The sequence below is a fragment of the Cryptosporidium bovis genome, assembly GCF_009768925.1.
Source record: "Cryptosporidium bovis isolate 45015 chromosome Unknown contig_22, whole genome shotgun sequence".
Classification (NCBI taxonomy): Eukaryota; Apicomplexa; class Conoidasida; order Eucoccidiorida; family Cryptosporidiidae; genus Cryptosporidium; species Cryptosporidium bovis.
This window is the reverse complement of record NW_027125041.1, coordinates 136,045-150,184: the sequence shown is the minus strand read 5'-3', so window position 1 is coordinate 150,184 and position 14,140 is coordinate 136,045. Positions and strand designations below refer to the sequence as shown.

Here is a 14,140-nt window from a genome sequence, read left to right as displayed (position 1 = left end):
GAACTACAGAAATGGATGAGAACGATCGGAAATTTCAAACTATTGGCCATGCCATTGAAAATAGCTGCCTTAGGATTAAATAGACTTCCGACTAATATTATATGCAACTACTGAAAAAAAAAATAAAAACTCTCAGCTTCTCTCACAGTTTAATCATGCATTCACTAACTACTGTTACTAAGTTACAGTTCAATGTTTAAGTTGTCGTTAGAAAATAATGTTTTTAAAATACGATACTTTTCACTTTATATTCGACAAATAATTCTATCATTATGTCTATAAGACCAAGAAGTAAAAATGATGAAATAAAGCCAATATGATGTTAAAGTCACATTACAATAACACACAAAAAGATTGAGCAACACCTGAACTAAATTTATTTTCAGTATATTTGCTTAAATACGAGCCTTAAAGGGATTATTATATTGGCGCCCTAGAATTCATGTGCATATTTACAAGTAGATATAAAACTAATTATTTTTTATGGAAATAAACGAGAAAAAAATGAAGCTATAAGTTGAATAGTCTTTTATTGATCATGAATGAAGAAGAATATGAAAAATTGTGTGAGTTATTTAGATCAAAAGGTGTTGGTATAAATGTAAAAAGAAGGAAATGCTGGGAATTACTTAAAAAATATGGTTTAGATAAAATAGATTTAAATTGGGGTGAATCATCATTTAAAGGAGGATTAAAATTAATGAGCATAAAGGAAAAGCTAGATACCGATTCAGATATATTATTAAGAAATAGCATAAGCCCATATTTAAATGATAATTATATTATTAAGTGGTCAATATCTATGGCAGAAGGTAACTGTAAGAAAGTTGAAAATATTGATTATAAGAATGAAAGTGAAAAATTGGTAAATAAACTTAGAGATGAAGGGTATGAGGTTCTAGATCTGATTTATAACTCTGAAGAGCCAGATTTTTCAAACTATATGGTTTTAGAGGATTTACGTAATCAAAAGAATATTCGAAATGAAGCGAATGGATATTCAAATACATATTCAAATAATGCATCAACAAATTCAAAAGAATATTTTACAACTGGACTATCTGAATATGTTAAGAGTAATACAGAGATTTTTGAAAATGGTTACAACAAAGAAAATATTGAAAAAAATCGAAATAGTAATAATTTATTAAATTATGTTGGTAAAGATGGAATCAAAGTAAACGCAACAAGTAGAAATAAGGAGGCTGAGGACTTATTTAAAGCACTAAGTATTAATGGCAACATTAAATTGGAACATATTGAGTGGGTATTGAGTATAAGGACAGAGCCAAAAAACTTTATAAGTGAGACAGATGTTATAGGTTTGAAAAACATTAAAAAGATGCTTAGAGATAAAATAATTAATCCAATACAAAGGCCAGATTTGCACGTAGGTTTACATTCTGCTCCAAGAGGGATATTACTCTTTGGTCCACCTGGAACTGGTAAAACGATGTTAGCTAAATGGATTGCAAGTGAATGCAAAGCTTCTTTTTACGACGTTTCTCCAGGTAGCATTATGAGTAAGTTTTATGGTGAAACAGAGAACATAATTAAGACATTATTTATGGTTTCTGAATACTCAGCCCCTTCTATAATATTTATAGACGAAATAGATAGTATTTTTAGTAAAAGAAGTAGTAAAGATGATGACAATAATATAAGAATAAAAAATCAATTCTTACAAATGATAGATGGTGTTCAAAGTGATATGTCGAAGATCGTTGTTGTTATTGGTGCCACAAATAGACCCGACATGTTAGATGATGCAGCATTAAGAAGACTTAGCAAAAGGGTATTAGTCCCACTTCCTGATTTGGAAAGTAGGGTTAAACAAATTCAACACATTTTAAATAAAAATACTCATGGTGGTTGCCAACTTAGCGAAGAAAATCTCCATTTAATTGCAAAAGAGATTGATGGTTGGAATGGAAGTGATATCAAAAATCTTTGTATTAAAGCCGCAGAATTTTCATATGATGAAACTTTGGAAAAATATAATGGAATTCAGAATGTCCCTAACTCTGAAGCTTTTAGACCTATCAATATCAAAGATTTTTTAGACTCTCTTAAATTAGTTAAGCCAAGTTACTCTTCTGACAATGATATAAGTACTGACATAATTAAATGGTCTAATTTATTTGGTGCTATTTAACCTGTATTTTAAATTGCCACATAAAAGGCAAAAACAATTGTATGATCACTAGTAATTACCGTTTACATGAATACAGACAACCTCCTATATCGTTTCACACTAATATAAAATAACTGTTATAAAAATTGGTGTTAAAAAAAGCAAGCTTAAACTACCAAAAAATATTTATCGATAGAAAATATTCAATGTATTATTATGGAAATAATAGTGGTGCACTACATATAGCTCTTTAATTACGAAATAACTGGAAACAAATAGGTATCTACTACTACAGCAATCTCCATCTACTACCCTTACATCAATCCGTCCATCATTCACACTTTAGAGAAAAGAGACCAAGAGTTCAACACAGGTAACTCCTTCACACTGGTATACACAAGCGATTAGTAAACATTTCAATTTTCAGTTGTAAATGGCAAGTTTAACATAATGGATGATACACTGTAGAAAATGGAAATACTTAATTAAATAGGGCAAATAAACTGACGAAAAATAATGTTATTTCAATAAAATATAATTATTTCTAATTTATTATACTTCACTATTTTTAAATGAATAGATATCTTTTAGTGATAATCAAAATATTCAGTGGTTGTTTCTATTTCTCCCAAAACCTCTACCTTGATTATCAGATCTCCCAATTCGTTCCTGAACCTTTTTTGTATGAGTAGCTGGGAAGACCGATGCAGGCAAGTCCAAGTAGCGTCTTAGAAATTCAACACCCTCGTCTGTCAAAAAGTAGTAGTTGTGTTGCCAAGTAAACTTCTCAGTAACAACCTCCTTTGACAATAAAGATCTCATTGTTAGCATGACTTGAAGGTTTGGTATATCTAACTCGGAGTGTTTTGGATCATTTGGATTCTTGTGTACAACTATAACCCCCTCTTTAAACAAGTAAGAATATATAGCTCTTTGGTTCTTTTTGGAAACCAGAGATGCTCTGGAGCCACATACTGCATAAGAAGACATGTTCACTTCCTGCTACAATTCTTTAAAAACAACAAAGATCCTTAGGTTTAATTTTCTTTTGTTTGTAAATTGTTTTCTACAGGAGGGTTCAAAATTGTATTATTCAACTTTGAAAAATGAAATATATTTAAAATGACTATAAACTATTTCTATATTAAACTATTTGTTTAATAGTACCAATAATTTGCCCGCCTTGAGACAAGTGTTTGTTTATCCTATACACAGACAAGAAAAATGGTAATATAAATTAGAGTAGGAAGCTTTATTTAACATTTATTTGAGCCGCCATTTGTAGTGTTTAAAATATCAATACAAATTAAACTTACCTCTAATGAACAATCAATAATAATATATAATGTTAAATCTAGGCTTAACATTAAATTATTAGAGGCAAAACACCGCCATATTAAAGCGCTTTTTTCTTTCTATTAAACAATCTAGAAAAAAGTGAAGGCTTTTCCTTTTTCTGAGACTCGATATTTTGTTCATTGTTGTCTGTAGCTATATTTTGAACAGGGCAGTGCCCAAATGTGTTTGGTATTATTTGTTGAAAATAATAACCGTATGGTGTTTTACCGTCATACTGTGAATAATAACTATGTACAGGTGTTAGTTCAAAGTCAGGTACATTAGTATAATAAGGTATATTTGGTATGCTACCAAATAAGATAAATTCTATCGCCATTTTCCATCCATTGTCTTTGAATCCCTTAGATGCATCCACAATAAACCACTTTGTTCTATTGTCTATTTGTGGCGGAAGATAACAAAGTCCAAGTAAACTCGCGAATTCGGCAGGTTGCTTGGGCCACGAATCTGATCCAAAACCGAATGTGTTGAATAAAATGCAAAATCTACAACTACTTAACTGCTGACTATATAACAAGGATCTTAATTCATTATTTATTTCGTCAAATACCAATTTTTCACCTTGTAATATGTTTACGACGTAAACTACTGCTCTTATTTTTATCGTATTAAACATAATTGGCAGTAAATTCTTTATAAAAGACTCGTCTCCAGATGTATCCCAAATTAATAATGACCTTCCCATATAATTTAGTATTTCGAAATTAAAGCTTTCTGTCTTCTGTAGTTTAGGCACTGCATCAAGTCCTCCAAATAATGATGAATATAAAAGTGTGGTTTTTCCAACCCCAGATAGGCCTGTAAGAACTATATTTACTCCTAACTTCTGATTTTGCCTAAATAGCTGCATATTCTCCTCTTTGCTCTATTAGTAACTTACAAATTATTTTGTTTATGTTTGTTTTATAGGGGGAAATTTTATTTAGAGGAAAAAAAATACTCTAAATTCTTCAAACATTACACAATATTTTCTCAACATTGAAGCTATCAGATTTATTTTTAACTCAGAGTGTACGTTTCATACACTTTACAAGTTCATTAGTTTGTTTTAGTTGTTATATGTTATGTTCAGCATTTTAAACATTTAAGATTAAGATTTATGTTGGCGCTCTAAAGTAATTGTTAGATCATATTATAAACTTTAAGATCACAAGGGTTGAGAATAAAAATACATACATAGCAGTAGCACATTTATTTATTGCATGAAATCATATTATATCATTAATGTGTTCAGAATAAATATTATACGTATATATATATCTTTAAATCAAATTCTTCGCTATCATTTGACTCTCCTTCATGCATTGCAAATTGATTACATACTTTTTACCGCCAGAGGCAGTACGAGTATCGTATGCATGCTTTGGCGGGAATATTTGAGATTATTTATACTGTTGGTAAAATAGTTTAGACCGCAGTGTGAACTAGCATTGAAAAAAAAAGATAAAGGGAGAATCTGCACTAAAATAAAAGTAACTCATTAAACATCAATATTTTTGAAATAAATAATATTGAGTTAGAGTTTGTTTTAGATATTTAAACTTGTAATTAGTTTAATTAATTGACAATTTGTGAGATAATATTAGTGTAAATCTAAAAATTACACTATTGTGTAAAAGAAATAATTAAGATTAATTTATTGTATATAACCTTAGTTTTACTCTTAAAACTCTAAATATATTGGTATATATAGATGAATATGGACGAAATAGAAATTGATGACGCTGAAGCAAGGGCTATAAAAGAAGCAGAATATATTGCAGCTTCAGAGAGCCAAAGGTTGGTTCAAGAACTTTCATTGAGACTAAGTTTATCAGAGTCTAGCTCAAAAGTAGGTTCTAGAATTCAGTCATCTAGTGAAATATCAACTGGGAACGAAGAACATGACAAACAAGAGGATAGCACCGACAATCAAAATAAGATAGTATGTGAACCAATTATTATGAGTGACGAAAACTCAAATGGAGAAGGAAATGAGATAAATTTAGTATCACAGGAATCAAAGTTAGTATTGAATGAATTTAAGAATGACTCTGATAACTCTATGATAGAGCAAGATGAGATTAGTAGAAATAGTGATTCTGAATGCGAAAATACTGATGTTGCGTTAATAGAAGAAATAAAAATAGAAGAGTCTGAAATTGTGAAAGAAGGAAATGAAAATGACAAATCACTAAATGTCTATGAAAGCAAAGAAGAACTCGTAATTACAAAGGGCTGCACAGATCACATCGACAATATTAAAGAGTATGCTAGAAATAGTTGTGATCACATTTTGGATATTAAAAAATCATTAATTAGCAACATCAAAACAAATTTATCAGAAACAAATGAAACAATTAAAAAATCATCGATAGAATACCTGAGCAATTTCCATTCAAAACTAATCCTAATGGCAGGTCTTCACAGCCCAGATGATTGTTCAATATGCAAAGAATTTAGGCGTCAGGATGTACCATTACTTAATTAATATTAAATTTCAGTGCATTAACTGTTTATAAGTGAGGCTTTATGCAAACTGTCTGGACAGGCTATCATAAATAATTTATCTAATGTAGTAGATACATATTTATTTGTAATTACCTGTAAGCTCATTATTAATAATAAAATCAAATTTCATTATTAAGATTTGTTTCAAGTAACCAGAGATAAAAAGAAAACTCTCGCATAAATCCCATTAATAACCTGATTTTCTTTGATTTTTTGGTAATAATTGGTATATAACGTAAGCTATCAAGCATTGTTATAATTAAAGTATATGCAAAGAAATAAAAAGCAATATTGTTAACAATAGGATGAGAATGATGGAAATAGTAGATAGAGGTGAGATACTATTTGTGTTACTCGCCTTTATTTCTTAAATACTTTTTTTATTAGTAAAATCCGACTTAATGTTAACTATATACAATCTTTTTCATAGACATGATTCACTATATGAATAAAAGTAATATTGAACTTTATCATTGGTATCGATAACGTTCAAACTGTCCTTGTTATTAATATGTCAATATTTCTCCACTCTTGTAGATTATTTGCATTTAGTAGCAAACAAAATACCTATTAAATTCCCAGATACGCTGTAAAAAGAACCATAACATTCATTAATACTGTGAAAGAAGACAAAATAAAATAAAAACGAGAAAAATAAGTAGATCACTCCATTTCAAATAATATCTTGTTGTTAACAGTTACTTCGTCTAACAGAGCAGTCTCGACAACAGGAGGTGCGAATTCTGAATTTTGAATATCTTCTTTGATTTGAGAGGAAGATATACCTAAATTAATATTTTTATCTTCACTGGTTATTTCTCTTTTAACACTCTCCATTATTTCACGAGAAGCCAAAGACCCCGTTGGTTTTAGTTTAATTCCTAATTTAATCTCTTGTAACAATTTAGGCATGAGAGAACCATCTTCATTAGTGCTTTTGTCTTCTGATTCTTTATCCAACTTTTTGGAAGAACTAGGTTTTGTATCCGCTTTACACTGGAAACCAGAAGTAGTATATTTCTTAATAATAGGAATCTTTTCTAATTCATAATTTTTATCTGAAACAGAGTATGCAAGAGATTTTAAATCCATCTCTTGATCTTGTGGATGGAGCCTCCTGAGAATATCATTTCGTCTTTCTTCCAAAAATGTTGATTGAACTTTTTTCTGTGATCCTTTTATTGATGATGAAAAGGAATAATTTGGAATACTTTCAAGCTCCTTATAATCCATTTTTTTATGTATTGGTGAAATAGGAGACTGATATCTAAATTGTGATTGAAAAACCTCAAATTTATCCTCTTTATATTCATCAGACTCATGCTTGTAATCTTTTTCGAAACTTTTATCATTAGGATACGTTACTTTTGCTGTATACCAACAAAAATAACGTATCTTCTCGGGAGTGCCTATATTTTTATATTCCCCATCAACTAATTTTGCAACATGAGCCAAAATAATACTCTTGTCTTTTTTCTTGTGAAGCTTCTTTATGTAATATTTGCAGCTTCTATACATCATTGACCCACTCCCACCTACGTAATAACCCGATAAAATATCCTTATTTAGATTTAATACAGTAGCTTTTGGATTGTTAATGAGTAAACTTTGATTAATTAATGATGTTGTTTCTTTGTTCTTAAAATAAATGTATTCTTCAATAGTTGAAATTGGGAAAGACATGCTTGTACTACGAGTAAACCAAGGGCATTCATAGGTATTAGTTGAGTGAGGTTGTATATTAAAAGGGTGAAGCGAATTTATTCGCTCGTTACCTTTTTGTTCTGAATCACATTTAGTAACTCTAACATTTGAGTCTATTTCAGAATTAGTATCATACCAATCATAACCTTCTAAAGTGCTAGAGGCCAACTCCGTAAGCTCTGTTGATTCAAGAGATACATCAACCGCATTATCTATATTTGAATAAAAGTCACTGTATTTAACAGAAACTTTAATACCTGCATAATGAAAAAATATTTTCGTTTGTCTTAATGGTAACTGAAGTCCATGGTGGCAAATTTGAGAATAGTCAATATATTTATTCTTGTTTAATTTATCGTTATTTACATTCAGTAATTTTGATATATAATCATTGTGTAAATCCTCCCAAAACTGAAAACAACTTTCTAATATTGTATATGAAGCTCTTAAAAATAAAAGCTGTTTTTTAGATTCATTGTCTAAAGACATATACTTTGTTTTTAGTTGCAAAGGGTCTATGTTTCTTAGTGGTTGGTTATCTGCTAAGTAATGAAGCACTTTTTTGAAATAATAAGAGTTAATGTTAACAAATATACCGTCAATTTCTAATAAAACAGAGTATATGAGCAGCATTCTATAGGCTTGAATTAGCCAAAATGGGTCAAATGGACTTATCTTTTCAGTACTTATTTCGTATTCTAGCACCAATCTTCTTAGTAACTCATTAGAATACCTTAATATATCCATTCTACCTATTTTTATTGGCAAAAAGTTTAATTTGTCACCCATAAGTATTTCTTTTAACTTATCCTGATGAATAGAGAAGCTATTGAATGAATTAAAATGGGTTTCAGAATCACCTATTTCTACTTTTGAATCAATATTGTCATCTTTCTTATTTCCGATATCACTCGAATTTATGTTTCTTAGCTTTTTATCCAGGCAATATTGAATAATATCGCAGCTTTGAAGAAGTTTTCTGTATATACTTGTTAATATTGTTGGGAGTTTGTTTTCTTTTATCAAATCGCTACCCCTTATATTAGAACTTTTTTTATCACTTACAATTAAATTGTCACCAAATTCTTTATTCTCAGAAAAATTAAACAATTCGCTGTTCTCTGAAAGATATGGACAAGAATACCCTAATATTCTGTCTCTTTGGAATGCAGCTATTATTCTCGGGCATTTTATTTTATCATATTCTAAATCGTCACCTGATGTGAAACTCATAGCAAGCCCTATTATGCTCCTTTTAAAGTTACCATTATTTAAACAGTTCTCAAATACAGCCTTTTGCATACTAGAATTACCTATTATTCCCCTAATAATACCTGGAATAACCTCATATGTACATTCAACCAGCCTTAATGACTTGTCTGAGAAGATAAAACTATCTCTAATTGTAAATTCCGTAATACTTTCACTTAAAACACATTTTAATCTCAAAAAACAACCTGCTATTATCAAATTTACCAGAAAAAGTGTTAATTTACTCATTTGTATAATTCATTTATATTGTGTTAAAATCGTATTCAACCTAATTATGTGTTTTATCTAACCAATTGTAGTTTAAGTGGTTACCCAATAGTATATGTAGTAACAAACAATTGACATTCATAAATCCATATTTCATTCAATTCTATCGTTATTTTTTTACTCACCTTTTAATGCATTTACATATATAAGCTAACCATTATAAAATAAATAAATATACATATTATTGTCAATAAAATAGTGCTATTAGCATAAGTAGAAAACCACTGATAACCTTTCGTATCCGAAAATATTTTCTATATTACATTTAGAAGTAAACACTAATTTAATTTTCTGTTCGCTTTGAAACTGTTACCTTTTTATTTTTATGTCAGCGTATTTATGACTGGGGATAGGCGCCCAATGCATGCAATTTTTGATTTATTCCACTATTAAACATAGGAAAATCAAATTATTTAACAAAATCTAAGTGATTCATGTGTTGGGATGAATTTGTACTTATTTTTATCTCAGATTCCAGTATTTTTGTGTCTGGAATGCTGATAATTCGTATATAAGAGCAATAAAGACAATAAGATGTGTGTATTCAAATATTTGAAAAAACAAATCAATCTAAAATAATAAGATAGAAATAAACAATGCAATAACAGTTAAATTATTTCATTAGTATAAACATTTACATAACGTTAGTATCGAATCACCAAACAACTTAAATTCTTGGATAAAACTAATCTAATTGTGTTTATCGCTTTATTAATCATTAATATGACAAATCAAAAAAACAAGAAACGTCTTGATTAAAATAGATTTCTAAAAAAAAATCTTAATCAAGAAAATAAAAATTGAATTAGTTATTCAACAGCGTTATTCAATGTATTCATCTAGTAACCTATCCCATTTGTTTTCTTCATTACTATTATCATCTGCAACTTCATCTAATTCATTTATTTCCTCAGATTCTGTTTCATCCTTAACATTTTTGATAATATTACCTTTTTGATCAACACTTATATTTTGATCATGAGTTTGAATAACCATAAAATCTTCAGATCCTTCAGTTTCTTCCTCTAAACTTTGGAAATGTTTATATATTATATCTCTAGCTTGAGATCTAGTCAATCCATCTGGCAACTTTCCAGTATCATCAATAAAGCCAAAACTCAAACTATGAGCGCACGCTTCTTCAATTACAGCAATACCCATATTCTTTCTAAATTTAAATCTGACAGTTAAAAAATGTGCAACACAAAATCTAACCATAGATACCGGTTCTACCCTAAAGACAGAATATTGCATAATGTCTGCAACTTTGCTTGCAGTAAAAACCGGTTTCTTTTTGACACCTGATCTAATCAACAATTCATTTGCATAAATCATAAATCTAATTGCTCTTACAATAACAAATAGTTTTTCAATGTAATCCGGCCTTTTGTGAGCTTCTAACTTGTGAAAGACATTAACTACTTGATAGAATGCCTTTTCGGCATAAAATTTGGCAGTGTCTGCCCCCATGTATCTTTTGCCTTCATATATTTCATCTATTCGTTTAGAATACTTATTTATTAGTGTTTTGTATTTTTTGTCACTAAATTCACTATTAGATAAACACTTTTTAACTCTATCACATATTTCTTTGGCGTTAGGAACAATGTTATCATCACTCCATAAATTTACTGCTTGCATACACAAATAGTCTTTGAATTTGCCACCAATTCCCATCATGAATAAAGAAGCTCCCACTAAATCTTGAAGTGAGTAACTTGGAAGCAAACCATTTATGAATGGTTTTATACCTAAATACATACAATGTAAATTTTCCAAGTGATACAAAGATGGTATTTCTATTAATTCAACAGCATAAAAATATACCCTTTCTAGAGGATCTATTGGCATTGTATATAAGTTTTCATCTTCTACTAATATCGGCATTCTTTCTTTGGCTGATAATAAGTATTTCCATCTTCTCCATACCCAATACACGTATTTTCTTCTTATTTTTCTCGCTTTCTTCTGGCGTTCATGTAAATATGTTCTTTGAACCGGAATATGAGTTCTTAAGTTATTAACGTACATTTGAAATGTTATATGCATATCATCACTATTCAAACCATATCTTAATGACCCTATATTTTCATTCTTCCTTCTTACCAAATACCAATTTAATACTTTCATTCTACCATATAATATTGATGTATTTGTGTGGCGATGTCTAGGAACCATTCCAGAATATTTGCTTTTCACATGTTTTGAACCACCATCTTGATCTGATATACTTTCTATACTTGATGGAGTAGTATTCGTATTTTTAGAAGATTCTGTTTCTATTACGAATACATTATATAAAATAACCAATATTACCAACCATAAATGTACTGAATTTGCTGTGAGCCTCATTTTTCTATATTTACTACCTAACAATAAGTGATATCTCTATAATATATTTGTTATTACTGTCACTTTTAAGTATTTATTTATTAAATATACATTTAACTCCTTTTAGTCAGTACTTTCAATCTTAACAGTTTGTAGTTGATATAAATAGTACTATTGCTATTACTAATACTTCAATATATCAATAGTACTTATGTTTATGTAATTAACCTTATTGCGTTACCTTATTGTAAAACTCTTATCTTAAACATTTACTATTTATTTTGCTATTTTTTAACTTCAATTCTGGTCATTTTTAACGCCGATACCGCCTTATGTAAGTACAGCATGCAATTTTTTTATTATTACCCTGATTATATTTAGCAGTAGACACGCTAATGCGTATTCATATTTATATACATGTACTTGGTATTTGCAAATATATTCATGTATTCAGAAAAGATGCAACTGGGTGTTTATATTCTTAGATTAAAACTTAAGGAGGTATCTAATGATTATCTAAATATAAGTGACTGATAGATAGTTTAAATGCATTATGTCAGCTGATTATTGCTTAAATAAAATAATCAATGTTCCACTGCGGTAAACGCGATTAGTTTTTTAAGGCATTATAGGAATTTGGTGACAGCGAATCCTTTGAAAAAAGTCATAATTTTAAATACACTGTTTTGCGTCTTAATGGAAACTAGATGTTTTTAGTTAAAAAAATGACGACATATTATTATATAATATTGTCTGTTATTTAATAATAAATACTACACAAATTACAATATAAATTAGCATAATAACATTAGTGTGAATTTTTATTATTATCTTAATTTTGCCATTTTTTTCCCCTTTTTGGAGACGGTGCTACTGAAATCATCGCTTAGAACAGGAACAGATTCAGCCATTGAAAATTTTCCACTGTGTGGTACTTCCTTAATTGGGGGTAACTTTTTTAACTCACCTTCATATTGGTTATAATCAACACCAGATAGTTGCTCTAGACTCATTACTTGGAGCTTAGATAAACTAGATAAAGGCAACACAATTTCAAATGTAGGTGAATATAACTTCTTTTTTCCATCATTACTGAATACAAGTGATTTATAATAATTAACTTCGCTTTGTAAATCTACTTTTCTTCTATTTATAACTCCATGAGAATTAAATAGTTTCTCCTCTAATTTCAATGACACTGGTTCAGTTAATATGTTTCCATATAGATCAACTAAACTGCAAAAGCATTCATCTATATCTTTGCAGTCACATCTAACCATCTTGTCTTCAGTAACTGTGCCCCTTTCTTCCTCACTTTTAAACTCATCAAGCTTTGAATGTCTTTTTAGTGCTGCTTCGAGGTATTTTTTTCTGTCCATATCTACTTTTCTTTCTTCGCTATATAAAATCACTCTTTCTCTATTTTCTTTATTCATTTTTTGTTGAAGTTTGTCACTCTCATGTTGTATATATTCTGGTAGTCCTAGTTTATTTTTTGAAATAATATTTATCACACCCTTGCTATTTCTTAGACGTGTTTCTGGTATAGGCGTTCTCACTGTTTTCGTTTTCTTATAAAACTCTAGTATCATCTTTCTATCCATTATATCATCCCTGTGAATGTCATATTTTGACCTACTCTTTGATATGTTATCGTCTAGTTCCTTTCCATTAACATCAATATTAAGTAATGTCAACAAATAAAATAATCCTCTATTTCTTTTTTTCAAGTTTTTAAATAATTCGCTATTTTCATTATAACCCCCCTTTCTAATTTGTTTCATTCCTTCTTTAAGCTCAATTGCCAATTTGTTACATTCTTTTCTCTTAAAGAACAACTTTGTCGAATTTAGGCAGAAAAAATGTACTGCTTCACCTATCTTTAATTTTACAATTTTAGCATCCCTTTTTGTATCCTCGTCCAAACTATCCAAATATGTTAGATACCTCGATTTGTATTTGTATACCAGAGTTCTGACATGTAATCCTGAATTTAAATTTCCCAACTTGTGGAGAACTAAAAATGCATGCATACAATTTGTATACATTCCTTTTACCGTCCCATCAGACAAATCATATATTTCATAGAACTTTTTTGGGATCCGTTTTATAAGCGATGTGCTTAGTTTAGATTCGACATAAAAGGCCTCCAATTCTAGGTCTCTTTTTTCATCTAGTATCTCATTTTCTAGTATTGTTTTCTCCTCGAAGCTAGATGTAGTTCCCAAATACTTACAATTACAAACATATTAATTAATATTTCATATTGTTCTTATCATGTTTATTGTGTGTGTGCATTCTCGCTTCATTAAATGTTAATATTAAATTTTTACTTCACTTTCATGTTAAATTAATTAAATACACAATAAACATGATATAAGAATAACTTACTATTTCCGTGAAAAGCAGTAGCAGTTGAAGATAAAGAGCTAATTCAACTCTCATTTTTGACTTTTCTTGTTCATTTCAACACAAAACACGTATTTTTATACCAATAAATAAACAAATGAAATATTTATATCCAATTTATAAATTATTTGGAATTTTTACCTTGACTTTTATTTACATTATCTAATTTACCTT

General features: G+C 29.3%; 7 protein-coding genes across 7 annotated transcripts; 2 read left to right on the top strand and 5 right to left on the bottom strand.

Moving 5' to 3' along the window:
• Positions 1-538: 538 nt before the first annotated feature.
• On the top strand, positions 539-2,155 carry FG379_001479 (uncharacterized protein; the record flags this gene model as incomplete). Its single annotated transcript, XM_067327082.1, has 1 exon — positions 539-2,155. The coding sequence occupies one exon, from the start codon at positions 539-541 to the stop codon at positions 2,153-2,155; it is 1,617 nt and encodes a 538-aa protein (XP_067182558.1).
• A 585-nt stretch (positions 2,156-2,740) lies between these two features.
• FG379_001477 (40S ribosomal S10) lies at positions 2,741-3,124 on the bottom strand (the record flags this gene model as incomplete). Its single annotated transcript, XM_067327080.1, has 1 exon — positions 2,741-3,124. The coding sequence occupies one exon, from the start codon at positions 3,122-3,124 to the stop codon at positions 2,741-2,743; it is 384 nt and encodes a 127-aa protein (XP_067182556.1).
• A 406-nt stretch (positions 3,125-3,530) lies between these two features.
• On the bottom strand, positions 3,531-4,343 carry FG379_001476 (ADP-ribosylation factor; the record flags this gene model as incomplete). The annotated part of the gene is made up of 1 exon (XM_067327079.1): positions 3,531-4,343. One exon carries the CDS (start codon positions 4,341-4,343, stop codon positions 3,531-3,533), a length of 813 nt encoding a protein of 270 aa, XP_067182555.1.
• An 849-nt stretch (positions 4,344-5,192) lies between these two features.
• On the top strand, positions 5,193-5,963 carry FG379_001475 (uncharacterized protein; the record flags this gene model as incomplete). The annotated part of the gene is made up of 1 exon (XM_067327078.1): positions 5,193-5,963. The coding sequence occupies one exon, from the start codon at positions 5,193-5,195 to the stop codon at positions 5,961-5,963; it is 771 nt and encodes a 256-aa protein (XP_067182554.1).
• Positions 5,964-6,646: 683 nt separating this feature from the next.
• On the bottom strand, positions 6,647-9,187 carry FG379_001474 (uncharacterized protein; the record flags this gene model as incomplete). Its single annotated transcript, XM_067327077.1, has 1 exon — positions 6,647-9,187. The coding sequence occupies one exon, from the start codon at positions 9,185-9,187 to the stop codon at positions 6,647-6,649; it is 2,541 nt and encodes an 846-aa protein (XP_067182553.1).
• An 861-nt stretch (positions 9,188-10,048) lies between these two features.
• FG379_001473 (uncharacterized protein) lies at positions 10,049-11,578 on the bottom strand (the record flags this gene model as incomplete). The annotated part of the gene is made up of 1 exon (XM_067327076.1): positions 10,049-11,578. One exon carries the CDS (start codon positions 11,576-11,578, stop codon positions 10,049-10,051), a length of 1,530 nt encoding a protein of 509 aa, XP_067182552.1.
• An 806-nt stretch (positions 11,579-12,384) lies between these two features.
• On the bottom strand, positions 12,385-14,002 carry FG379_001472 (uncharacterized protein; the record flags this gene model as incomplete). The annotated part of the gene is made up of 2 exons (XM_067327075.1): positions 12,385-13,788; positions 13,949-14,002. The coding sequence occupies 2 exons, from the start codon at positions 14,000-14,002 to the stop codon at positions 12,385-12,387; spliced, it is 1,458 nt and encodes a 485-aa protein (XP_067182551.1).
• Positions 14,003-14,140: the final 138 nt, after the last annotated feature.